Source organism: Azolla caroliniana, unplaced genomic scaffold (assembly GCF_043228905.1).
Source record: "Azolla caroliniana isolate FFs.n. ecotype wild unplaced genomic scaffold, voAzoCaro1.0.p SCAF_5, whole genome shotgun sequence".
Taxonomy (NCBI): Eukaryota; Viridiplantae; Streptophyta; class Polypodiopsida; order Salviniales; family Salviniaceae; genus Azolla; species Azolla caroliniana.
In genome coordinates, this window is record NW_028230440.1 from 1,224,941 (window position 1) to 1,251,346 (window position 26,406).

At 36.6% G+C, this 26,406-nt stretch overlaps 2 protein-coding genes, 1 long non-coding RNA gene and 1 pseudogene across 6 annotated transcripts; 1 reads left to right on the top strand and 3 right to left on the bottom strand.

The window, feature by feature from the left end:
* The first annotated feature begins 11,153 nt into the window (after positions 1-11,153).
* LOC147863508 (uncharacterized) lies at positions 11,154-14,692 on the top strand. The gene is made up of 3 exons (XM_087320236.1): positions 11,154-11,872; positions 12,427-12,560; positions 13,923-14,692. The coding sequence occupies exons 1-3, from the start codon at positions 11,226-11,228 to the stop codon at positions 14,573-14,575; spliced, it is 1,434 nt and encodes a 477-aa protein (XP_087176362.1). The 5' UTR covers positions 11,154-11,225; the 3' UTR covers positions 14,576-14,692.
* A 4,472-nt stretch (positions 14,693-19,164) lies between these two features.
* LOC147863509 (hypersensitive-induced reaction 1 protein-like) lies at positions 19,165-26,172 on the bottom strand. Of its 4 annotated transcripts, none has more exons than XM_087319676.1 (6): positions 26,036-26,172; positions 25,333-25,545; positions 25,132-25,252; positions 24,959-25,050; positions 22,329-22,425; positions 19,165-19,639 (listed from the first exon to the last, which is right to left on the bottom strand). In XM_087319676.1, exons 2-6 carry the CDS (start codon positions 25,519-25,521, stop codon positions 19,344-19,346), a joined length of 795 nt encoding a protein of 264 aa, XP_087175802.1. In that variant the 5' UTR covers positions 25,522-25,545; positions 26,036-26,172; the 3' UTR covers positions 19,165-19,343. The 4 variants fall into 4 exon arrangements, with proteins under 4 accessions (XP_087175802.1, XP_087175804.1, XP_087175803.1 ...); XM_087319678.1 differs by having other exon boundaries at positions 19,488-19,639; positions 22,325-22,425; XM_087319677.1 differs by lacking the exon at positions 19,165-19,639 and adding an exon at positions 21,428-21,906.
* LOC147863510 (uncharacterized) lies at positions 19,647-20,704 on the bottom strand (annotated as a pseudogene).
* Positions 22,448-24,949, bottom strand: LOC147863511 (uncharacterized). The gene is made up of 2 exons (XR_015529802.1): positions 23,591-24,949; positions 22,448-23,169 (listed from the first exon to the last, which is right to left on the bottom strand). It is a non-coding gene; the product is annotated as an uncharacterized LOC147863511 (long non-coding RNA).
* Positions 26,173-26,406: the final 234 nt, after the last annotated feature.

The following is a 26,406-nucleotide window of genomic DNA, read 5'->3' on the forward strand; positions in this document are numbered from 1 at the left end:
ATAATATTGTTAATGATCATATGACCATAGGTTATGCCTATCATACTCATCAAGAATTTGATTATAGTGCAATTGAATTCAGAGGAAGGTTATGGTAATTTCAAATGGTCATTTGTTTAAGGGTTACCAAAGACAATGGGCTTTGGACCATATATGTTCCACCTTATATTTTTAAACGGGAAAGATAGTATTATCTCAAGTCATGCTTAATGGTGGAGTTACATTAAGTATTCGACTCACGAGATTTGCTCATCAAGGATGCTCACCTAGCCCATTGTTTTTTGCTATTATTTCTCATCCCTTGTTATCGAGGTTCAATTAATGATGATATTGTAGGTCCAAATCATCCACTTGGGGAGCAAATGATAATGCATACTTTGGTTGATGATTATACAAGCCTCATGTGAGAATCTTGAAAAGGGGATGCACATAAATAATCAAATTTACTTGGCATTCGAATGACATATTAATTGGAGGAAGTGTTGCTTGTATTGGGAAGAATTTGGAATGTCTCAGATTGCAAGCATCTATTGTTGGAAAAGAATCTATGTCTTTTGACACTTGAGGTATTGATTGAGTGTGAAGGTTATGAGAGCCCAACTAATTGAATGGATGACTAACAAGTTGAGGAGTAAGTTAATGTATTGGAAGTTACAATCTTGGCCAATATTTTGTGTACACCTTAAATTTATAGTGTCATATGCAACCATGATATTAGATATTTTGTTGTTGCTACCATGAACTAACGAGACTTTGCATTTTGCCTTTCAGCCTTTGCAATATTTGTTGTGGAGAAGGAAGGGGTACGACAATATTGGACTTATCTAACCATATAATGGCTCACATGTTTTCATTATTGCAAGATATGTATTAACACTCATAACCATCGATATCTATTGTTTAATATCTCATTGAGAGGGATTGTGTAACACATGGAGGACAATTGTTAAGTAAACATGGAGGCAATTACTTAATATAAGAATTCCACTTAAGAATCCTTATTCCTCATGTGTTGAACATTTAGTTATCTAATGGCACGACTCACCCTACTTATTTTCATGTCTCCTCAGTTAATATGTTGGCATAGAAAGGAGAGATTGCACTCTAAGTTCCATTGCTCATAGAGAGAGCATGGAGACAAGAAGCTCATGGGTTCAACCCCTAGCTTCCACAATCGCATCTAGTAAATAAAGACATATGTACAGAGTAGTTAACAATCGACAATGGTTCGGTCGGTTTGAGAGTGTCCAAACCGAACCGTTAAAATTTTTTGAAACTTGAACTGAACCACGAAACCGTTAAACCGAACTGTTTAAAACTACAATTTCATGGTTCATTTTCGGTTTTCAAATTAGGTCAAAATTCAAATTTTAAAATTTTAAAATATTTCATTTTTTTAATTTTTTAATTTTCAAAATTTTAAAGATTTTCCTAAAATGTGAGAATAAGGCTTGAAAATGAAAAGATTGTTTTAAAAAAAAATGTTAAACCGTTAAAACTGTGGTTTCTAACAATTGAAACTAAACCAAATTGAACCGTTTAAACCGTTAAGTTGTTTAGTTGCGGTTTCACGGTTCGGTTCGGTTCAAACCAAACCGTTGCCGACTGTTAAGAGTAGTAGCGAGGTGAAAAACTTGGGTTTTGAAGCCCAAACATAGAGCTAGTAGTCTAACAACTTATCACTAGGGTAAGATAATTAAAATTGAGAGAGAGAGGTGAAAAACTTGGGTTTTGAAGCCCAAACATAGAGCTAGTATCACTAGGGTAAGATAATTAAAATTGAGGGGGAGAGAGAGAGAGAGAGAGTGCCCAGATGGATGTAGCTCAGTTGGTAAGGTTGCCCAATGGAGACCAGGTGGTCATGGGTTCAACCCCTACATTCCACAGTGGCATCTAGTGAATTAAGAGATATATAAGAAGTATATAATAGAGAGGTGAGGAAGTTGGGTTTCGAACCCACAACGCAGTGCTTGTAGTGCTAACAACTTACCACTAGGGTAAGGTAATTACAATAAAAAGAGAGAGACAAAGAGAGAGAATTTTAAAGGTTGCCCAGATGGATGTAGCTTAGTTGATAACGTTGCCCAATGGAGACCAAGTGGTCATGGATTCAACCCCTACATTCCACAGTGGCATCTAGTGAAATAGAGATATATATGAATGAAGTATATAATGGAAAGGTGAGGAAATTGGGTTTCGAACCCAAGACACAATGCTTGTAGTGTTATCGACTTACCACTAGGGTAAGCTAATTACAATATAAATAAAAAAAAGAGAATTTTAAAGGTTGTCAAGATTTGAAGATGCCAAGCGATAGTTATGTATTCCCCCAAATTATGGATTTATTTGGGAGAAATTACAAGATATACCATTGTTGCAAGGATCTTTGCCATCGAAAACAAATGTTGCACCTTGGGTTACAAGGTCACTACAAAGATTGGTAGTTACAAGATGGTACACGCTTGTTACAGGTCACTACAAATATATCGTATCATCATGCAATATTATCTTGGCTATAAGCAACAAAATTGTGGAATGTATGTAAGTCAAATGCAAGGTGGTGGAAAATATTGCAACGTGGTTGGCATTCCCATCTACCATTTTGTGCAAAGGTATTCATATGGAGAGCCATGATTAGTGGGCTCCATTAGGTTCAACCTTAAAGAGACGAAGACTAGGGTCTAGCACTTGTTTCTTTTGCACCGTTCCATTGGAGGATAGTACACATAGGTTCATTAAATGTCCTATAGCGTGTACCATTTGGAAGTACTTATCTAACATTTGGCAAGTTTTAACCCGTTGTTTGAGACCTCAACAATGGGTTTTTTCTCAATATGTTCAAAATGATTCAAATGATGAGATAGAGATATTGTTCCAATTTTTACGTTATTGGGGACTACAACACATTTGGAATATGTGTAATGCTTTCATATTTGATAATAGACATGGGGTGAAAGCCTATATAAAGAAGCTTAAAGGTATTCTCATGTGGAATTTTTGGATGTTAGAGCATGTGGGGATCATTTCCTCAAATACATATTCAGGTTTTTTAATGGCATTACAGGACATCCCTCTCCCTAAATAGGCATATGATAGGTAGAGGAGACTAATAAGTGTTGTAACTAAGTGGATTTTATATACAATTAATATAATTGTGTGCTTTTACCAAAAAGAAAAGAAAAGAGAGAGAGATTTAGATTTAGATTTAGATTTTATTATTCTCCCAAAGAGCAAATATGACTCTCAACATTTAAGAATTTCAATGGTACATGTTGCAATTGAGAGTGCATATTGAGATTGTGAGAGGAATGTATGTAAAGGACTAGATTGACAATGTGTGGAAATCAAATTGATTGACAATATGTAGATGAATACAATGGATTATAAATTTATATATATCTCACACATATTCAAACCAAAATATGCATAATCAATATGCCTCAACACCCTATCTCATACTAAAGAGAATATATGATAATTAGTATGAACACAATGGTGTGGATGGTGGGAAAAGGGATGGGCTTAAGCATGTATAGGTCTAAGATAAGTGAGGTTTCCTTTTTTGAGAAGAAGATGGTTTTATAATTTGGTTCATTGAATGTAATTTAATATGAAATGTATATGTGTAGATGAGTTGGGTTTCCCTTTTTGAGAAGATGATAGTTTTGTAGTTTGATTCAAGTTATCTAAGGTAATTTGTGAAACGTGAGGCTCCATATGTTTCCCAAATTGTGATACATTGGCTCTATTGATGCAAATGTGATACATCTCATTTTCCAAACCATTTCTTCATATTTTCCTTCTATCCAGAATTCAAAATTTTGCTTTTATGTAACTTTCGAATCTTTTTGCTTGTTTCCCATGTGAGCTTATGAAGTTGATATGAAGGTGACCCAACTGATAAATAAGGTTGTTGATGGTCTAGATAGGTTGGATAAGGAAGAGGGGGTCTGGTTTGGGTGGTTTGTAGGTGAGAGTGATGGACAAATTATCCGTGGCAAGTGTCCATCTAATGAATATCGTTTGTGGGGAAACCTAAGTGCTTTGTCCGACAATGGTCAGTGGTTGGCAGTGCGGGTGGCAGTGTTGGAAGGTAAGAAGTGGCAATTAAACCCAGACCCAGAGAAGCTAGATAATGATTGTAAACTATGGCTATTGGACAACAAGCCTCTACATGATTTGGAGTGGGATCCACTAGAGGTATGGTGGCAAAAACCGGGAACGAACAAACTGGTGGGGTTTTTTGATTATAGTACTAAGCTCGGAAGGCAAATCATTGGCTCCAAATCAGTGGGTGCTGCTCAAACTCGCAATAGTTGGAGGGATAAAGGCATATCAGATGACTTGTTGAAGTCGTTTTGGCAGAGACTATGGGCATCTGATATGCCAGAAAAAATCAAGGTGTGGTTTTGGCTTCTTAGTCATAAGGCGTTACCGGTAGGGGAGTGGGTGAGGTCTCGTGGTGGGGAGGCTGGTTGCCTGTTATGTGGTCACTCTTTGGAATCGATACCTCACTGTTTTTGGAATTGTGCAGAGGCAATCAGCATTTGGGGTCGAAGTCTCAGGATAGTGGCAGCATGCGGGGTGAATGGGAGAGTTGTGTGGGGGTCCTTACAGGGTTTGAAACTAACTAAGGAAGGTTGGGCGGAACAATTAAATCCACATGGTCATGGTTTTATATTGCAGGGCGGCAGTGTATTCAAAAGTGTTGGAGTAGAACCTGGTACAAACTCTGGTTTTTTTGAGGAGATATGGATGTTGGTGGCATGCTTCTCGGTCTGGCACATTTGGACCAGACGATGTAGGTTTGTTTTTCAGCAACGAAAACTCCCAAGCGGTGAGGTGTTGCTAAACATTTGGTTCGAGCTGGTATCTTGGCTGCACGGACAGTATAACTCAATTGAAGGGAACTCAGATGCAGCAGACAGGGCTCGCTCAAAGTTTTTGCTGAAATGGGGTCGCTCTCCTATGATGGTTAATTCAGCGTCTGGTCCTAAATGGAATTACCAAGCACCAAGATGGTTGTTTCCGCCATTGGCTTCGTTGTGAATATGTGGTCACCATGGTGGTCATTATGTAAAAAGAGGCAGTGGGTTACTCTTGTTGTAAATAGTTAGGTGAGGATTATGCTGTTTTGATTATGGCTGTTCTTCGATGTAATTCTTTTGCTAACTAATGGGAAGTAGTGTTTTTTTTGGAAATAAATAAATAAATAAATTGATATGAAGGGGTATTTGAACCTTAAGAATGTACTCAATCACCTTTCCCATGGAAATGATGTCTACATAATATTGAATTTTGAATTTTCTCTCATTCTTTCCATGAACTAAGTGAGATAGTGCCCACTGCCACCACACCACACTTCCATTTCATAAACCAACACTTGAACTGCCATAGCATTCAATAACATCAATGTCACTTCTTATCCTTGTGTGTCACTTTGGTTACATTAATTCTCAAACATATAATAACTTTTCCAAGCCCCTTCAAGTCTAGATTCCGAGTATCAATCTGTGATAAACTCACAAACTTGTTAAGTGCAAAATATGCAAAGTTAATTGATTCTCATCACATGTGCCCTAATGTATTTTTACATTTCTAAGGGAATGTGAACTAGGCCATATATAAGCAATGGACTGAGAGAAGAGAGTTTAGAAGGAATTTGTTTATCCCTTACATTCTGAAATACATCTAGTAATGTACATTATGAGATTTGAACCCACTTACTTGGCTTATCACTAACTAGGTTACAAGGGAAGGCTGAAAAAGCAAACTTTCAAAATGTCCTATACATCTTCAAATTTGTAATACCTTGAGTTTAGCCTTCAAGAGCTCAAGAAAAGGATTTCACTTCAAGCTCGCTCAAAATGCACATTTAGATTATCAAATTGTTTTCGTCAATTTGATCAGAACATGTGGATAATTCATTACTGGCTAGGATTTGAACATATGGTGGCATCTAGAGAGAGAAGGGAGATTGGAAGCTCCAAGTCTTATCTTGAGATGACCTCTGAGTTGTTTTGGCTTTTTACCCACTTTAATGTTATGTCACATAAAGTGTAAACCATGATAGAGAGAGATAGAGGGGGGAAATGCTTTTGTAAAATCCAAGGCCCAAAAAGCGACAATAGATTCGTGTTGCTTGTACATAAGATCATATGGAGTTTCTTGTAGTATATTTGCCTCATTGTTGATGGGTTTGGTAAAGTCCACATGGCATTATTAGTTGTAGAAAAAACAACTAGGACAACATTAATCATCAACCATTCTAAAACCATGGACCTTCAAAAACATTTTTAGTATGCATTTTTGCCAAAAAGGAAAACAATGTTAATTGGGGCTCATTCTCCATGTCTTCTTATTCATTGAGTTTTTTACACGGTGAATGTCATTCCAATGCTTCAATTATCCTTTTTTAATTTAGTCTTCCATATACCAATTTGGTAGTTATCACCTTCATTTGCATTCAACTTGACAATGAACAATGTTGAGAACAACTTTCTGACTCAAGGAAACTCACCAATGCTTTCTTATTATTGCAACGTTGCTTTGAGAATCTTGATTCATGTAGCCTTGGAGGCACGACAATCACGTTCAAGTCATTTATTCAAGAGAGTTAGCAAAATAATCCACTGAAAAGTTTTTTCTAAGAGTTTGCAAAACGATATACTTTCCACTCATAAAGTTATTCACAAGCTAATGACAATAATATTTTTTATACCTCAATTACGACATAACACTGAAATTTGGGTTCTCAAGTATCCACTTTTCTTATTCAAATTAATCATCACTTTCCATACTCGCGCATTATGTATGCCTATTATGTAGCCCAAAGACTACATATGACATTGTGATATCTAGAAAATCCTACAATTTTTTTTTGAATTCTCTACCTCAAGCTCAAAGGTAACCACATTACCAAATTACATTTGGTGGTCAATTCATAAACCTTAAGATGAAAGAAAGGACTATAGTCACTCAACTTGATGTAAAATTAGTAGCCCTTAATATATGTGTTGCATTTCTTTATTTTCAAATATCACTAGGGAATTACATTGATTTTTGTTGTTCCTCAAAGGTATATATATAGTTTCTTTGTTTGAACTATAACTTGAGATATTAACAATCAAGTATTACTAGGACCAAAGATATGTTAGGAATATCTTGCACAACCCCATTAGAGTCTAATTCAATGAGGCCACAAAACTATGATTCATCTAACTTTTTAGCTCTCACGAGGACAACTTTCAATAACCCTTTGACTTTTGAAATATATATTGTATTAAATGTTTCCATTGAATTTTCTAGACTTGCTTCCTTTCACCCAACAATGGAATTACATGAACGAATTAACAATTTAATAATCATCGAATATATCTAAAACTATTACAAAATTTTATCGAAGCCTTGTCTACAACAACTCACATGGCAACATTGTTGCATTCGATGAAATCTAGTAAAGTCTTGCATATTGTGAGATTTGAACCTGAGAGCATGGCTATTAGTAGTGTAACAACTTAATTTCAAATATCAAAGAGAGACGATGATTACATATCTCATACATACCCTTAATAGTGCATCAAGATAAATGACGTACATTTGCTTAAAAAGGAGTTCTTGACATTGGTTTCTCTAATCTTGATGTTGAACTATTGTTGAATAATGCAAGAAAACAAGAAAAGAGCAGCAACCTATAATTTGTTAATCTAGTTGTCTTCTAAAATTATATATACAAGTTTACCACACAACCTATATCTAGGATTCTAGACATCAACTTCCTCGATTTGCATGACCATGATAGCCAATGTCACTTTTACGAGTTCCAACAATAATGGTTAAGGCTACAAACTATGTGAGCGCTACTATGAATCATAATCAATTCCTCATGTAAGTTAGATCTAATTAACTGTACAAAACATCGTCCTATTTAAAGAACATGAGTGAAATTTCAATAGAAATTTAGTTAGATTGCCAAGTGGGCGAGTAATAAACATTTGGGCCTAGGCATTGACCCAAACTTTTAAAAACTTTCTTTTGAGATTTCATTATGGATGAGGTGCCTTTAAAACTATTGCTTCCTTGTCTAGGACAATGCTTCAAACTTGTGTCTCATTTCTTTTATATTATCCTTTTGTCATTATCAATATCCTTCAAAAGACATATTATATTAAACACATTATCTCTCACTCTAGAGAAGAAGCCTTCTTATGTTCGTTTTGAAGATAAAGTGTGAGTACATTGCAAAACATTGTTATAATCCTTAGACATGGGAACTGATGGAAGGCATGATAGTTTGCATAAGTGATAACAATAATGCATTGTCCAAAACTATAGCAAATTTATTACACTAAATGAAGGCTATGTAGTATGAATATATCAACATCATTTAGGTGTTTTTTAATTGATAAAAAAGACATTATGTGCTAAAGCACAATGTTAAAGTGATCCCTGTACACAAACTATTGCTCCTAATAATCGCCATTTTGGATCATGCAATAGTATTTTATTCCTTAAAAACAACATTATGACATTAAAATCAAGACATGTTCCACAATAGTAAGACTCATGATAACATCTCCTTTTTAATGGGGAACTCTAATTTATTTCTGGAATGATGAGTACCACGAATCCTATGCGTGTCCCCAAAGAATGCACATCCTAAATCTTATGTAATTGGAATTAAAAAACATAGAAGTTTTTTACATAAGCTTAAGCCTTAAACTAGACGGATACATAATGGACAAGGATTTGTAATAGTTTAATTTCAACCTATAGATTTTAAGAAGTAAATCACGTGATCATGGACAAGGATTTGTAATAGTTTAATTTCAACCTATAGATTTTAAGAAGTAAGTTCTCTATTCTTAAGAGTGAACATGGTGTGGGGATCGAAGCAAATGGTGCAAGGTGTGGAGGAAATAGTTCATCTTGTTTACAGGGAGATTTTTACAAGTATATTTCAATTTTCGTGGTCGTCTTGATTTGGGAGATGATACATGGGGGCCTATCCATGGCAGCCCATCACGTTTTACCCAAGCGTCAGGTGCATCATGGACTATTTTGGTGTCTTCAACTATTGTGTACAAAACATTTGTCAAATAGCATCACCCTAGTGGACAGTCAGGTGATGGTGAACAACTCCAGTATTGGCAAAATCAAAGGCATATATGGAGTTTTTAGTCTACTAGCCAGGGTGGACAGCCGGGATATGTTGACTAGGATTACCACCAAGATATGTAAAGAAATGTATTCTCTTGGACCACAGGAATTTGTTTATAGGTTGAGAATGGATCTTGTTGGCAAAGGCTGAGAGAGTTTTAATGGACATAATTAGCTTTATCTTGCCAAACGCCATCGGTTATATTTGCTCTTTTTATAGACACTTGTGGAGTAGGAACTATTATGTACAAATTGTATATTGCCTTTGGCATTGTTAATTTTAATACCAATGGAGTATAGTTTTTGTGGAGAAAAGAAGAAGAAGTAAATCACGTGATCACACTTAACTAGAATGTAGGAATCGTGCTCCTTAGATGACGCAACTTGACATTAAATGTGGTTAATTAAGATCCTCTACATGAAACTCATTGCAAATAAATCATTAGCCTTTATAGTTGGATCTAGAATGCACCTCATCTATATATCATTGGTGAATATTTAACAATGATATCAATTTCAATACTAGATTTCATAAGGAAACGCCAATGTTGATGATTTCGTGTCATTAGTTGATTGGTCATGAGGGAACTCCACATGAGGTGTCATTCCACGTTTTTCATAAGGAAAACAACTCAAGACTATCTCCTCAGTAAAGATTTGATCGCGTGAGGTCCAGGGAGAACATTGGATGGCTTCATATGATGATCATAAATACAAGAGAAGAGATCATTGTAGACAAGCAATCATTTAATTAGCTTGATAAGAACATATAGGGATGGGGTGATGAATGTTCTGAGGCTAGGAAACTTTGAGCTGGATGGCACAAGGTCATTAAGTCATCCCTATAATGTTCGTGTTTGGAGTTACTGTAGATGCAATAGAAATAATATCTTTAAGGTGGAAAGGAATCCTAAGTAACTACACATTTGTTGAAGTCCATCGAAAGAGGTCAGTGGGTCAAGAAGATTGGATTGGATCATGAAGGAAGTAAAAGGCGTTCGAAGGTGAAAGTTGAAACACACATCATGTGCTTATGAAAAAGGGGTCACGATTGGATATAGAAAAAGATGAGCTTCGATTAACTCTAAAATTAGATTAATAAAAAGAAAAGGTTGTCTTTAAGGAGGAGCAAGAGCATAGTATATAGGGGGCGTGGCAAATAGAAATTTGGGGGGGGGGGGGGGGGGGGGGGTATAAAGGGAAAAGTTGTGAGATGTGGAAGAGGGAACCCGAATAAGACGACTAGGGCCCAGGCTGAATGATGGATGATGTTGTTGATGATAAGGCTGTCGGGAAAGCACTAGTTCCAGTAGTAGTTGACAATGACAAGCCTATGTGTGTGTGGGTGTGCGTGTATAAATAAAAATAAAGTGAGTGAGAGTGCACCGTGATGTTAGAGTGGTGGTGGTGTAAATAGAAAATGAGATGTGTGACATGAATTACTCAATAGAAGGTAACCTCTTTTTCTTTTGAGAGAGAGAGAGTGTGTGTGTGTGTGTGTGTGTGTTTTACATGATTTATTTTTTGATGAAAACCTAAACTTTAGTTTTTTTGAGGGGGGGGGGGGGGGGGAGATGAAGAGTCATTGAAAGTGCAAAAAAGGAAAAAAGGAAAAAGAACAAAAAAGAGTACCTTTTTTTTTTTTGAGGGTTGCTTTGGGTCCTTTTTCTGCGCGCGCGCGAAAGGTGCAAAATAAAAGAAAAATGATAATAATAAAAAATAAAAGAGGAAGCTGACGTGGCCACACGGCTGTCCAGCTGGTGGGGAGGGTGGGGGGACAAAGCCAGTCCACGTGGCCAGAGCAGAGCAGAGCAGGCCCCTGCCCACCATTACATTATGATGGGATCCAATACATACAGAAGCCACGCAGGGTCGCCTGCTGACTCAGCCTCCTCCTCCTCCTCCTCCTCCTATAGTCTTTTTGCTTTTATAAAGCCTAAAAGAAAACAACTCCATGAAGAAGAAGAAGAAGAAGTGTGTGTGTGTGTGTGTGTGTTCCCACACTTACACTGTTTCTTATAATCTCTCTCTCTCTCTCTCTCTCTCTCTCTCTCTCTCCAGCTTCCATGGACCATCCTTGGCAACACAAACCTAATTCATCCCCATTCAATTACCATCACGACCATCCATTTCTAAGTCATCCTCCGAACCCTCTCTTCGATACCCATCCACCATCGCCACAACCATTGCCGAAGAAGATGGAGAAGACGTTAGACAAGATTATCAACACTAATGGTGATGACCATACACACCTCGCGGAGCTGCTTAATGCTCTACCCATGGAAGAATGCCTAAAAGAAGAAGAGGGGGAGGATGGGGAGGATGAGGATGAGGAAGAAGAAGAGGAATTTGTAAGCAACATAAAAAATGGTCATAGTAGTATAGATGGCGGTGGTGTTCCTAATGATAACGATAATGATAATGTAAGTGTCATAATTAATGCAAACGTGAGGTCTAAGAGGAAAAAGCGTCTTGCAAGTGTGAACTCATCCACCGGAACCAATACTTGGACCAAGGCACATATCAATACCACTACTCATAGTAGTGTTGTTGGTAATACGTTGGTTTGCCAGATTGAAGGATGTATGAATGGTGATCTTAGGAAGGCGAAGAAAGACTATCATCGACGCCACAAGGTTTGCGAGATGCACTCAAAGGCCCCCTTGGTCATTAAAGCTGGTGTTGCCCAACGTTTTTGTCAACAATGTAGTAGGTATATACACATACATATAACCAATTCATCTTCAATCACCTTTCAATGAAGTTCCTCTCCTTATTGCATCTTATTAGGGTTAATTTTTATTAATTATAATTGTAATGAGCTCCTCTTTGTTTATCATTTTGTTAATGTTGCTGACCTCTCTTCTCTAACGTAGACCTTCTATAATGTGCACTTATTTGAAATGATCTTATACAACCTCTCATTTTATAATGACATGGAACTTCAACTTAGCTTGTGTTATCAATTCTCAAGACTTAAAGCCTAAGGTCACTCCACTATGGGTACCTTGAGCTTTGGTAAATGAAGATTTGAAACCATAGCCTCATATGAGTTCTAAATTCATAATTTTTAAGGTTCTTCTTGACTCTACACTAAACTTTGAACTTGAGATGAGTAAGGATGTTTTACAATGGAATATCATGAGATCTATGTGTGTATGTGTATGGACAGATGGACGTATGGTTATCATGCTAAATCTTTTCATAAACTCCATTTGCATCAACATTGGATTCTCATGACAACCTTTTCTTGTATGTGCCATATAGGTTTCATGTTCTAAGTGAGTTCGATGATGCCAAGAGAAGTTGTAGGAGACGTTTGGAAGGACACAACCGACGACGTAGGAAGCCGACTTACTCCCCAACTTTTATTGCCTCAGCTGCCTCTCTACTCCAACTAGGTATGGTGTTCATTTAAATGATATAATTTAATAACAAGGCAAAAGCCTTATAATTATAAGTACCCTTCCATTTCTTCTATATTGTTGCACACCTTCATGTCTTTAGCATGAGGGAATGGACAATTATATTGTATGATACAATGAGAATACACTAGGCTTATTTTCGTTCGATAGTACATAGAATAAGTATAAATGTCATCATATGCCTATATATGCTTCCTGCACATTCATTAGATATTGAAGGAGTTGTTGGGACATGTGAGAGTTGTTTAGGGATAAAATTCTACACATTTTTAGAAGGACTTATATTGTTCTCAACCAATTACAAAGTGATGGAAATTATAAGAAATTTAAGAAGATATATAAGAATTAGGTCTTTTTCATGGATGTAAAAGAGAGCAAGATTGCTTATAGGATTCCTTGTTTGAATAGTTGATATGTCTAATCCACTCAACCTTATATTTGGATTGGTCCATTATGGTGATGAGGCACACAAGACTACTAAAGTTTTACTCTTCTTGCTTCTAAATTGTGGCTATGTACTAACATGGCCACGTATGTGTTCATGTTCACAACACTTGGCAAACTACATAGTTATTGACAAGACCAGATGGTATAAACAAGTTCACCTTATAATCTCATTTTCCCCCAACTTCAGCTCTATTGTGATATGGATATTATTCATTTCTTGGCATATAGTTTGTGTGATAGTACCTATAATCATATGTTCCCTTCCCTATCTAAGATACATTATGAATATGTTGACACCACACAATAATACATGGACCCATAGAAGTTGAAAAGACACATTGTATGTAATTGGAGACTTTAATAATTTCTTCTCCACTCTATTAAATGAATATAATGATTTTTAACGTCAATGGACTTCATATGTCCCATCTATTTTCAACTAGGCTGAGTAACACAAAACTATCTGTATTTTGATTAATTGTTTAATAATTACGACATGGAGATATAGTGACCCATTTTAGGTAGACTGTAGAACACTAGTGTGTGTTTCAATGTCCCTTACATGGCATAATAGTTTCTTTAATGACATCCTTTTGAATGTTATACATAGATGCCACTACTAATATAGTAGTCAAAATTATATGCCTTTATTAATTCATTACTAGCCTTCGATGTGAAGTGTTATTGTCAAGAAGTACATGGAGATCTATACACGAAATGATCCAAAATTTAAATCTTTGTTATTACTAGGTTAGACTCTAGAGCGACATGATATGATGTAAGTCATTAAAATAACTTCGCTCCCTTTGCCAGCAATTTAATTTAATTTTACTCTAGGTTGAATAGAAATGCATCCATTTCTTAATCCGTTTGTTTATTCTTGTATTGTAGGTTATCATGATAAAATTCAACAATTATTGATACAACATCATGGTCATCAATTTTCAACACCAACAAGAGCTACTAACATGCAACAACTCCAAGGCCTAGGTAATGCAACACCTTTAACTATGATTGCATCAAATCCACTTCACTATGTCAGTGACATCGGCAACAAGGTTTATACGATTGTGAACCATGATGGTTTATCATCTTCACCGTCATTACTTCACTTGCAACATGAGCATCATGCACCTATGCCTACCTATGGTGCTAATAATATTGACAATATTATACAAGGCAAAGGGGCATTCCCTACTGCAAGTGGTGATGTATGTGCACCATCATGTGCTCTCTCTCTTCTGTCATCACACCCTCTACATTTGTCTACCAACCATCAATACATAACCTCTACAAATGAAGGTAGTGTGACTACTCTACAAGATGTAATTAAGATTCCGAATCTTAACCATATAACATATCATCAAGATAATCACATCAACTCAATTCATAATGTTGGAGGATTACTTGACCCTAATAATGGACCCACTCTCACTATGTCCTCAATGTCACATATGAGGAAAGCTAAACCATTTTTTATGGCGACTACCAATGAAGGTCATTATGACTCTGAAATGGCGAGACTTGGATATTCATGGTCGTAGCGAACCACATCATGAGAATAATACATGAAAGTGTGTAGAATTCTATTGTTGTTGATAATTCCATAAACTAATGCAAGTAATAATATTCTCATGACCCACTGAATACTTCACGTCAAATGTGTCACTCTCACTAATTTCAAGATGAACAACTTTTCAAATTTTTTTCAGAGGCATTTACACCTTGATTAGAAGTTTTGAACATGATTTGATCTTTTTTTTAACATTACAAGAGGTGACAAACTTTCTTCATGTGGGTTTTGGATATTCAATAGATTTAAGGTCCAATGTTGGGCTAAGGAAAGGAAAGCGTAAAATATAATGGATATACATACATATTTCCTTTCTCTAGATGTGACACATCACCATCTCAAAAGAAGCAATATGTCATGCATGGTCCCAATATATAGTGTGCAACAACCATTCCTGATGTTTAAGTGCAGGCAAAATAATGGTATAAACTTGCATCGAAAGTCGTGTAACAAAACATAAGTATAAGTTGACTAATATAATATATTTTATTTTTTTTCAAAATGAAGCCACTTTCCCATTAGTTAGGTAAGATTATTACAAAGAGACTGTACAAGGAGGCTTAAGCATAGATCGGGGAATCCCCCTCCGATCAAGTTCTAGAAATTGAGACTAGTTACATCGCCTTTCGGACGGACTACTTAGTGTAAGTACCTACAATTAAAACAGTGCCCTGTAGTGATGGCTAGTACAAGACAACTCTTGGGGTCAACAACAGAGGGAGGGTGGTAAGTGAGCCGGAAACAGCCAGCGTGGGGGCTGGTAGTTCCACCTCGGGCTACTTCCTCCTTGTGTCACAATATCATGCATTTGCATAAGTGGTATATCAATGCTAGTATTTATACATATTCAAACGTTTTATGGTTTTTATAAGTTGCATTAATTCCTTCTAATACCTTTACATTTCAAAAATAAATTTGTCCATTTTTTAAGTTAAACACGCTACTTCTAGTTTGCACTTGAAATTAGTCAACTTTAGGCACATTGTTCAACCTTATTATCATACTTACGAATCTATGGCCCAAGTTGACAATCTTAATAAGAAATGTTGCTTTTTAGGAGCAAAATCATCAATTTTAAATTTATATGAATATGTTACCTCAGGTTGTTCATAGTTCCAATTCAAATAAGTAGGTGTCGTGACTCATGAACATAATTGGGAAAACTAATATACCATCCAATTTTATGTTTCATATTGTAGTTCGTGATGTCTAATTTTATCTAGATTTTGGTAGACTTATGGATATGGATCCATCTCGGTGAGAGACAACATACACAAAGGGACATTGGAAAAGTTGATGTGAGGATGGGTGGAGTCGAAGTAGAGAAATCATATTAGTACAACTACACAAGGCAAGAAGGAGCCTATGCACAACCCACAAGGTTGAAGCAAGAAATGAGAGGGAGCCATGCATATAAGGTGAGAGTAAAAGGATGGATGATAAAACAATGGCTATACATGGCATATGTATAATGCATTATCTACGCATGTGGATGGTTTGGTCCACATAAAAAATCTGAAACTCGTGGAAATTGTATTCCCATCCATTTTCATCATATAATAGAGCCTTCATTTTCATAACGCCTTTCTCTATCTCCACAATTGCAAGATATATATGCATCTCTTTGAGGGGTATTTCCTAATTTAAATCATCCATGAACGTTCTACATGTGTGTCATAGACATTTTTAATTTTTTTTCTATAAACTTAGTGTTCACAAAACTAAAACTCATTGTGCCACATCTCAATCATCGAGTACTCAATTACTAGTAACATATGTTCCTATTAACTAGAAACATAGAGTAGATAGAATGAGGTATAGTAGTTACCTCCTGCAAAATAAGGTTTCCATTCAAGATTTTGAAGGTCTGCTTGTCAAACACGACATCATAACTAATCTCACTCCATTGGCACATCAACTTCCTCCAAAATGAGTTGCTTTCATCGACCAAATTTAGAGTGATAAATTAGATGTCCAAAACCATGCAATTGACCCAAGTGAAAGGTTCCTAGTTCGTGGGCTTGATATGATATGAAGTGAAATGATGTGCCCAAATCAAACAACCAAGTGTGTGATAGGATTATGATTCCTTGTGAACCATTTTCACACAATTGGATGTTGTTCATTATGAATGTTAACCATTTCCATACACTTGGAAGTTGGTGGAAAAGGAAGGAATAATTGTAGCACTATTGAATGAAACAAATGGATAAACAAACTTGTGGTAGAATGTGAAAAGGCCCAAGGGCATTATTCTAAAAGCTAGAAAATACACCTTTATAGGTCCATAATGGTTTTTCTTCTTAACATTTAGTGAGGCTTAAGCCTATCTTAAATCTTAAATTTCTTCTTAGTTATAACCCCAATTATTTAATTTAAGGCTTAAGTCTTAAACTCACGTTTTGGGCATTGGTTGTAGCTTTTGAAGAGCATTCTTTGTCTCGCGATCGAGTGCTTTGCTGTATCATTTCTTTGCTTTTCTTGTTTACTGTGTTGAATACATTAACATTTATATTTAAGCGATTAAGCACTTTTGGTTATATTCTAACCTCTTGGGTACGTGATTGATTCAGTATTAATTTCATAGTTTGTTTTCTCATTTATCGCTATGTGTTAGTAGGGTGAAGAGTGGATTGACACCCACTTGTACTCATATTCAACAATAGAGTAGACTTTGCCCCAATCCCATAAATTTGTTTCTATGTTAGCGTGGGAAGACTAGCTATAACAACAACGTAAGTAAACTTCCCCACATCCCTTAGTCTTGATTTGAATCTTATACAATGTGCTTGTCGAATAGACTTTGTTGGAGCCACCATTCTTCTCATAAGTGTCACCCAAACTTCTCCAACATAATTCAAGTTTCAATGATTCTTTTCGCACATTTGCTAGTTGATGTAAGTCTTCCTGGTGTTCAAAGTCCATTTCGACACGTCTCCTTTCCTCTCGTTGGTCCTCCCTGGACTACCTATCTCTCACTTAGGACATTGCTAGCGCAATGCTTCCATAGATAGAGAAAATTTGCATGTATGAAATTGATACAGGTCTGAAGGTTAAACCCCTTCAGCCCTGCCTGAGGCAGGTAATCCCTCCTTGATTCAGTTCCCAAGTAGTGGAAGCCCAATTGAATGAACCGCAGGACGCCTCTGATTACATTCTGGCCGTCTTCTGATGTTTGATGGTCAAAGTCCTCCCCCCACACAGGCCCATTGTTTGTGGTATGTTTCCTAATTCTTCTTCACTACTTAGTATACTTAGTCTTCCAGATCTTCTCCTACGTTGGACGACTATTGTGGCCGAACCTATAAGTCTGATACTGTTTGTTGGAGTTAGGCATACTACACAGAGGTTTGAGATCGGTGGATTAGTTTCCACAAGCAGCAGCAATGCTAGAGTTGTACATGCAAAGGTTAGTACATGGTTTATACATAATGTAGAAACTATGTAAATGCAAGATAGTCTTGCACTAAACCAAGAGGGAGATAGAGCAACAACTAGACATTAGGCCAAGAATGGTGTCAAATCTATGTTAACATTGTTATTCAAACTATTAGACCAGACAGCAACTGAAAGGAATACAGGGGTCAGTCTCGGCCTGGCCGACTCTTAGGTTAAACTTAAGCTAGACAGTCGGACAAACAAGTGAAAAAAGAAAAGAGCCGACGCAGAAGTTTAACGTGGAAACACTAAATGGGAAAAACTACGGGAGCTGACAAACTCCGAACAGATTCACTATCGGAGAGTGTATATAAGAACTCATGGTCATAACCTTGTTAAGATCTTCGTCTCAATAGGCGGATATACACAGCGAACAAGGGAAACAAAGAAACGATCTATGCAGAGTCATCAACCTGTCGGGTCAGATTCGAGGGTCGGCTGCTACACAAGCTCGACCTCCACAGCACACAGTCCTTTGATCTCCTTTCTCTTACTGTTCTATCTTCTCAGTTCTATCTCACAATATTCTACTTTGTTATGTGTAGCAATCACTAATCATGCATGCCTAGGGTTTATACATACATACATACATATGTATGTATGTATTTACATATTTGTCCTTAGCCGGATAGCCGGCTCTCAACCGGCCCATATACCAATCCGACTCTTAGCCGAATCAGCACTTCTCCCATAAGGAGGGACATCATCTCATAACAGCATGATGCACTATTTGTACAAGACCTTTTTTTGAAGCCCTACATTACCTCCTTTTATAATTAGGGCGGAAGGGTTCGCACTAGGCTAGTCTCACTATCTAGCATTCCAGCAGCATGATTATGATTGTATGGTAAAGCTTATGACTCCAAGTCTAAAATTGGTGGCTCATGAACCTTGGATGGATTGGTGAATTGATAGCAAGAAACTGATGTTTGCAATGCACATCAATGACGTCTACTATATGTTGATTAGAGATCAATCTTGGTTTGTGGGATGCCTTAAAATGACCCTGTCCTAGTTATATCATGCTCTCAAACAAGGAGAAAAAGAATCTTTATCTTTTATACTAATTACATATTGGTAATATAGAGCTATTTATATGAGAAATTGCATTCACCATCAACATGAATTAAGTGTATAGGTTTGATTATGGTAATATAGAGCTATTTATAACAGTCTTGTTCATGTTGTGTTTAAAACTTAATAAACCATGTACCAACTTTAAAGCATTGGAGGATATGTTCAGGACAATGCAAGTAAATGTTCCCTAACATGTACAACTATGCGAGTAAATGTTCACTTCCTCACGTAAGTAAGTTGACATTGTGTTTAGTAGTGAGTCCTGAAATACAGGACGATAATGTGTTGACAGCTCCCACAAAAGCTGCAGTCCTTTGGCTTTCCACTTCTGCTAAGATGTCCACCGATGCTTTTACTACTTTAATTTTCTCCTTTTCCAGTGCAATTTGTTGTTCATGAAGCTCAGCATTCCTTTCGTGCACATTGATCCAGTATTCTTGAACTTTGTTTAAATGAACTGAAGTCTCATTGATGTCTTTGAAGGGTATGCTCAAACCTTGTCCAACCTCATCTGCATAGCCTACATACATTAAAAGCTCTTTATTATTAACCTTTATTAGCATTGTCTCTTACAGGGGGCAATATATTATTTTTAAAACCATAGTAACTGCATGAAAATACATAAAACTACCAAGAAACAGGTTGTTTTTCATTATATTAAAATTATTATGTACAAATCCTCCTCAGTCCATCCATCTTTCTTTATGAAGGATACTTGATATTTGTAGGACATTACATTGGGATTTACCAATCATATCTTGTTTCCTTATGAATGATATGTTTACATATGTCCGAAATCTAAAGAAAAATGTAACACCTATATAAGAGAGACAACAAAGAGAAATGGATCAAGAGAACTCAACTGAAGTGACACTTATTAAGCATTCATCTAAAAATATGAACGCTAATTTGCTTTACAAGATCTATGCATATAGTTTACAAACTTTAATCTACAAATCATCTTTCCAGCTGGAAACCTAATGCATGTCCTTTAAATCCAGTTGCACTTCCTTGGAGCAAAGCATTGGCAATTGATGCATTCTGTATCAATTGCATAATGTTCTTCACATTACTCTCAGAGAATTTTTCCACAGCCAACTTGTGTGAATGGATCATGACATCCACTACGAATGTTTTTTTCAACCATGCACATGAGAAAACTTGTTTGAAGTGAACCTATGAAGAAAGTGATTCACCTTCTATCAACAATGGTTCACATCTGCAATGCAGTTTTCAAGGTGGCAGCCTTGTGCATTTTTTATGATTCACTGAAGTTTCCTGCTGTCTATGCTGCAGTAAAGCCTACAGCTTATCTTGCAAGCCACTGAAACTCTCAAACTTCAGCATCACACCTTCCTCATAATCCTTTGCTATTCCTAACAGTGTCAAGTGATCATAAATATGTGTCTGAAACTAGCACTCCATTTGTCATTGCTAAGCCCCCATCATACGATCTTCCAGCCACTTATGGATATCGAGCATAGCTATTCTATAATATCCTGCTGGAGATCCAATGTTTCCGAAGAGCCATGCAATCGCAGTTGCATGAAATTGTTCATACCGGATTGAATTGGCCCAAATACATTCCATAAGCTGTACATTGAAAAAATGCAGAAATTTTAGCCGTAACCTCAAATGCCGAACCCCTCCACAATCACAGGAATGTGATGGGGACAGTGGAATTATCCATAAACAATCTGTATACTACGGCGATTCAATGAGACAATTATTGTCCATGCAGTGGACATGTTGCATTCTATTCGGTAATAAGGGTCCCAACATCTCGCTTCCTCAATTGACCTTTTACATTTCTTTCTTGCAAGACTCTATATGTTCTGTTTCCTTTTGAGATATGGAAGAGATGCATCTGTACTCTGTAAAATTTGGATTTCATATCAGCTCCGAAAATATATTCAGAATGTAGAGTTTTCTTTAAACAAGATGTAATCCTTGATGGTTGCAATGATAGGTATGTGAGAAAACGAATGATCGTGGATAAAAGCACACAAAGCAGCGGTTAAGGAGATCACACTAAGAAAACCGGATGACTGGAAGACCTCACTATTAGTAAAGATGAACCATTATAGTATGAGTGAAGTGAGAGTTATATGGAAAACCTTAACTTCCCTAAGTACTGTGTAGCACCACATATGAGGTATATCATGTACATGTGGTTACGTGGGTAAAAATGCTCTTGCCAGCTCCAAAGTAAAAAGTTCCCATGTATAGGAAAATGGTTCACATCAAAGCTACTCGAGGACCAAAGGGAGATATTGGTGAGCATGCAATACACTAAACATGCTTATAGGAATACCAACATAGACATGTTTTGTCACTCGTTGATTTTTATGACCAAAACAGGAAACCTCTTTTGAGTTTCCATCCATTGTCAAGACACCATTGTTCAACAAAAAGACTGGATACAGTTATAGAGGTTCTGGCCAGCATCTCTACAACAATTGGGTTGATCTGTGGTTTTGACAAATAGACTAAAAATTACTGTAGAAAGACCAGTCACCCAAGTTATTGGCTATTTACGTACCATACTGTACCATTACAAACCAGATTCGTTTACATGTTTCTATGGATGGATTTGGAGGACTCTGAGACTCTAGAGGTTGAAGACTCAGATGCCATTAGTAATGTGGCAGTTCTTTCTAGGAGCAAGAGTCAATAAAGTAAAGTCTTGTGTAAAATATACACAGATCTCCCATCAGCATAAGTAGATAGTTCAGCTTTTCATTCCAATAATTTGCCTCTCCCTTGCACTGATTTCAGTGCAAAAATCTGAAATAAAATACCACTCCATAAAGCAACAATCAAACCCTTGCACTTCTTCTATGATAAGAGTATATACCATTGCAAGAGCAGCACTTATCGTCCTTCCTAACGCACAATTTTATTGGAGATCGTAACACAAAAAATGGACAGTTTTGAAGACATTGTCTATCAACAGATAGAATTTACAGGCTACACAAGTTCAATTAGGTTTCGATTCTCTTTCTGAAAGAAGCATGTCTGAAAGTATATCTCACCAGGAGGAAGGAATATTAGACATCAATATTTTCTTCTTCCTTTTTCATTTCACAAGCATATGGATGGCATATTAAATAAAAGCAGCAAATGAACCAAATATAAAAAATTATTATACTCACTATATTACAGTACAACTATCTTTACATGAAAATGCCCTATTAAAACTTACTCACTTTGCTTTGAGTTGTTGAGGGTTTGTTTTGCAGCTGTATTTTCAATAACCTCAAGAATGAGGGTCTTGACAATATAAAAACCATATGGTGTCATTTCCTGCAGAACTAAAGACATTAAATGACTCCAATACTGCTCTAACGCTCTCTTTTTATTAAGAAAGCAGGGCCTTCATATATTAACTGTTCAAAAAAAAATCAGCATTGCCATGTGACCCAGTTCAGAGGATATTACAGAATGTGATATATACAAGTGCAGTTCAACCACTTGAGTGCATAAGAAACTACTCTGGTGTACACCATAGGATGCTTAGGGATATATATGCTCATAATTTCAACCTCTCATAGTTTAACAAAACATGTGGAGTCTGCATCCTCTGTACTGAGCATACATCTGAATCATTACTAATCAATTGGATGTTGGTAAAGAGGCATGAACACATGTAAATTGTACATACGCATTATCTGGAGTCCCATCATTCTTTACTTGGCATTTTCAGCATAGCGAAGTTGATCAGATAATATCATTCGCTTCGCACAATATATACACAGATTCAACTTGTGCAAAAACAAAAACAAAAATTATACTGTATGCAAATGGCAAGTGAAAGCGAGTTTATTCCACGCATTTGAATGCCTCACTGGAAGGCAATCTATCCCCAAGGATCTTGACTCCGTTTAGAAAGACAGATAGATAGAGGCATGAATGCATGTAAATTGTACAGATGCATTATCTGGAGTCCCTTCATTCTTTACTTGGCATTTTCTGCATAGCGAAGTTGATCGAATAGCATTGTTCTCTTGGCACAATATATACACAGATTCAACTTATGCAGAAATTTACCTGTTCAAAACAGGGCCTTCATATATTAACAGTTCAAAACATCTTTCAGCATTGCCATGTGACCCAGTTCAGAGGATATTAAAAAATGTGATATATACAAGTGCTGTTCAACCACTTGAGTGCATAAGAAACTACTCTGGCGTACACCACGGGATGCTTAAGGATATATATGCGCATGATTTCAACCTCTCATAGTTTAACAAAACATGTGGAGTCTGCATCCTCTGTACTGAGTATACATCTGAATCTTTACTAATCAATTGGATGTTGGTAAAGAGGCATGAATGCATGTAAATTATACAGATGCATTATCTGGAATCCCTTCATTCTTTACTTGGCATTTTCTGCATAGCGAAGTTGAACAGATAAAATTGTTCTCTTGCCACAATAATACACAGATTCAACTTATGAGGAAATCTACCCTTCCTCCAAAATCCCAAAAAACGAAAATTATACTGTATGCAAATTGCAAGTCAAAACCAATTTATTCCATGCATTTGAATGCCTCACAGGAAGGCGGAATCTATCCCCAAGGACCTTGACTCCATTTAGAAAGATAGAAATGTCATCTGAAAATGGAATTTAATATAGGCATGAGTTTGACAACTGGCAAGTTATCCCTGAGAAATACCAGAAATCAGAACTTGCATGACCATTAGTGAGTGCACAAATGAATAGATAGATAGATAGATCTTTTTGGCATCCATAGAGAGGCCAACATTGACCCATGGAACCTTCTAGATGTGTCTCCTTCCTAAGAAGGGATATTTATATTTCGACGCACCAAGTCTCGATGTGTGAATAAGGCATACACATATGAGCTCAACCTTCTAGGTGTTCTCTTTAGTGTAACACTGAAGTCATCACCCCCTCTTAATATATCATCATAGCTTTTACGAATTGCATTATATGCAGAGCATGTAGAAAACAACTGATCCTCATCCTCTAGAAGCCCTTCCTTGCAAACCTTGCATGCCTTTATATTTGGCTGATTTTGATGCGATAATGCAACTTCAATACCTAGATTGTGTGATCAAGTGTGAAGGAGCGTTAGGGCTCTACGAGAGTTAATACTCATGTTAGTAATGAGGTAAGGTTGAATACGATCAATAGGCCCTCTTGCCTTGTATAGAACCCAACATTCAGGATTGATGTTTGCAATGTAATATTCTAATTTTGTTCTTTTAGCATCTTTCCACTTCTTTCTTAATGGTTCCATTAATCTTTCCTCAATAACTACATATTTCATAGCATCACGTGAAAGCTCTAAGAGAGTATTATAAACGTCATTACAATTTATGAGACATATCCCTAATGTTCAGTTCCTAGAACATGAACTAAAGGCAATGGTAACCTTCATCTCCACGCATAGGCATCAAAAAGCTTGTGTTTCTGCACTACAACATTCAAGGTTACTTGTAGTTGAATGTGTAAAGATTTGGTGCGACAAAAGCTTTGGGGTCTCCAGCTTCGTATGTATAGAGAGAATTTGTAGTTCCTGAGATAAATCAGAAAAGGCAGGCAGCAAAAGAGCATTTCATCTCTTGGCTTAACAGAAACTCTAATTTCTCATGACACCCAAAGACTTACATACATTGTTTTTAAGGCTACATAAATTTATTTTTCATGGCCATGTACAAAGGTGTTACTCGTAGATTGGTTCATCTATGATATAATGCGAACCTAATCAATTTTCATCAACATTCCCTGGGGTATAACTATTTTTATTAGAGTCAAGAATAACATCAAGAAATATCGTGAAAAAATTTCAGTAGTTTTGAGATCTAACCTTTTGAACATAAGCAGTAGCAGATTCCTTGATTTCATCTTGATTCTCATAAAAATCACTAGCATTCATTTTCGGTATGGTGGTCATGATCACTAAAGAACAAGAAGATTTAATAAAGTTTGATGTTCCAATTCAAGAAGGCATCAATGTAAGCAACAAAAACTGGATCTCACTATCTCGAATAAATGATTTGATCTGCACCCTTGGATCTGTGAGGTTGTAGAACCCGTTGTGAACAAACTTTGGACAAACTTTATATTGAACTGCCATCAACATGGTAAGGAAAACATTGTCCTACAATTGCATTAACAAATCCAAGACATCAGATTTTTTATACATCATTCTGAACTCTATGAAATTAAGATAAGTAAAACCTTTGTTTTGGATTGGCACTTAACATCGAGTTGCTGAAGTCGCAAAGATACAACTTGTTTCAGATTCTCCCCTCTACACCAATTCACGCAATGGATCCCAGATTCAAGAACTTCATCAAATCTCCCCCATTTTTCCTTGATGCCAATGTATGAATGGCCAACTTTTACACAACAACACATCTGACCCATAGATATAGTAGCTGTAAAATGACACTGAGAATAGGACAGAATAAAGAAGCCTAATTAGATTTTCAGCCAAATAACATACTTGACTTAAATATGTACTTAGTCATTTATAAACAGTTAACCATAAAGGTAACACTTTCTTTTTACTATCAATTTTTTTACTAACATGTAGCTCCCTTTTATACATGGTTTCCACTCTCATCGATCAATTGCAAGACAGATGGAATTGTGTACTTCCATTTTTATTTGAACACGCACATATATATACACACTAGATTTAATAAATATATAAAACTTAATAAAAGTCAGCTTTTCTCAACTAGAAAAACGAATACAATTTACTCAAAACACGCAGAAAAGAGAGAAAGGTCTCATGGATTCTTGACTTTATGTATATGTCAAACTACACGCAGAACGAATTGCAACGAAGGGCAAATATAGAGAAACTAACTACAATATTGGCATGGACTGTGAATTACAAACGTTAGTCGGTTTTGGATATAGAATAAGCACTTACATTTCAGCGTGCAAACTCTCTGATGATGATCGAGTGCACTGCCATTTCCCTTCCATCTCCATGGTTTTGGATGCCATGGAGGTATAACTTTCAAACACAGGAAAGAAGCTAGAAAGAACACGCCACCCACAAAGAAAGAAAGGCAGCGATGCTTGTTCTCATAGAATTAATTCCCAACTTATCCCTCGCGGTCCCCTTCACTCTCCCGTTTCTAAAATTCCCACGGTACCCTTCATTTTCCTTCTTGTCCAACACCGGCCATCATTTCTACAACAGTTCTATCCTCATATGCTCGGACAATCCAGCATTACTTCGGAGCATCATCCGACAAGGGGTTGTCTTGGTATAGGCTTTCATGAGTTCCTAATGTG

Bases quoted from the DNA above. Each gene is read 5' to 3' on its own strand.
- LOC147863508 (XM_087320236.1), top strand. From the start codon at position 11,226: ATGGACCATCCTTGGCAACACAAACCTAATTCATCCCCATTCAATTAC. The intron at 11,873-12,426 runs GTATATACACAT...TGTGCCATATAG, and splicing joins TTTTGTCAACAATGTAGTAG to GTTTCATGTTCTAAGTGAGT. The intron at 12,561-13,922 runs GTATGGTGTTCA...CTTGTATTGTAG, and splicing joins TGCCTCTCTACTCCAACTAG to GTTATCATGATAAAATTCAA.
- LOC147863509 (XM_087319676.1), bottom strand. From the start codon at position 25,521: ATGGGTCAGATGTGTTGTTGTGTAAAAGTTGGCCATTCATACATTGGC. The intron at 25,253-25,332 runs GTTTTACTTATC...ATGCAATTGTAG, and splicing joins AGTGCCAATCCAAAACAAAG to GACAATGTTTTCCTTACCAT. The intron at 22,426-24,958 runs GTTAGATCTCAA...TTAGTTCTGCAG, and splicing joins CTACTGCTTATGTTCAAAAG to GAAATGACACCATATGGTTT.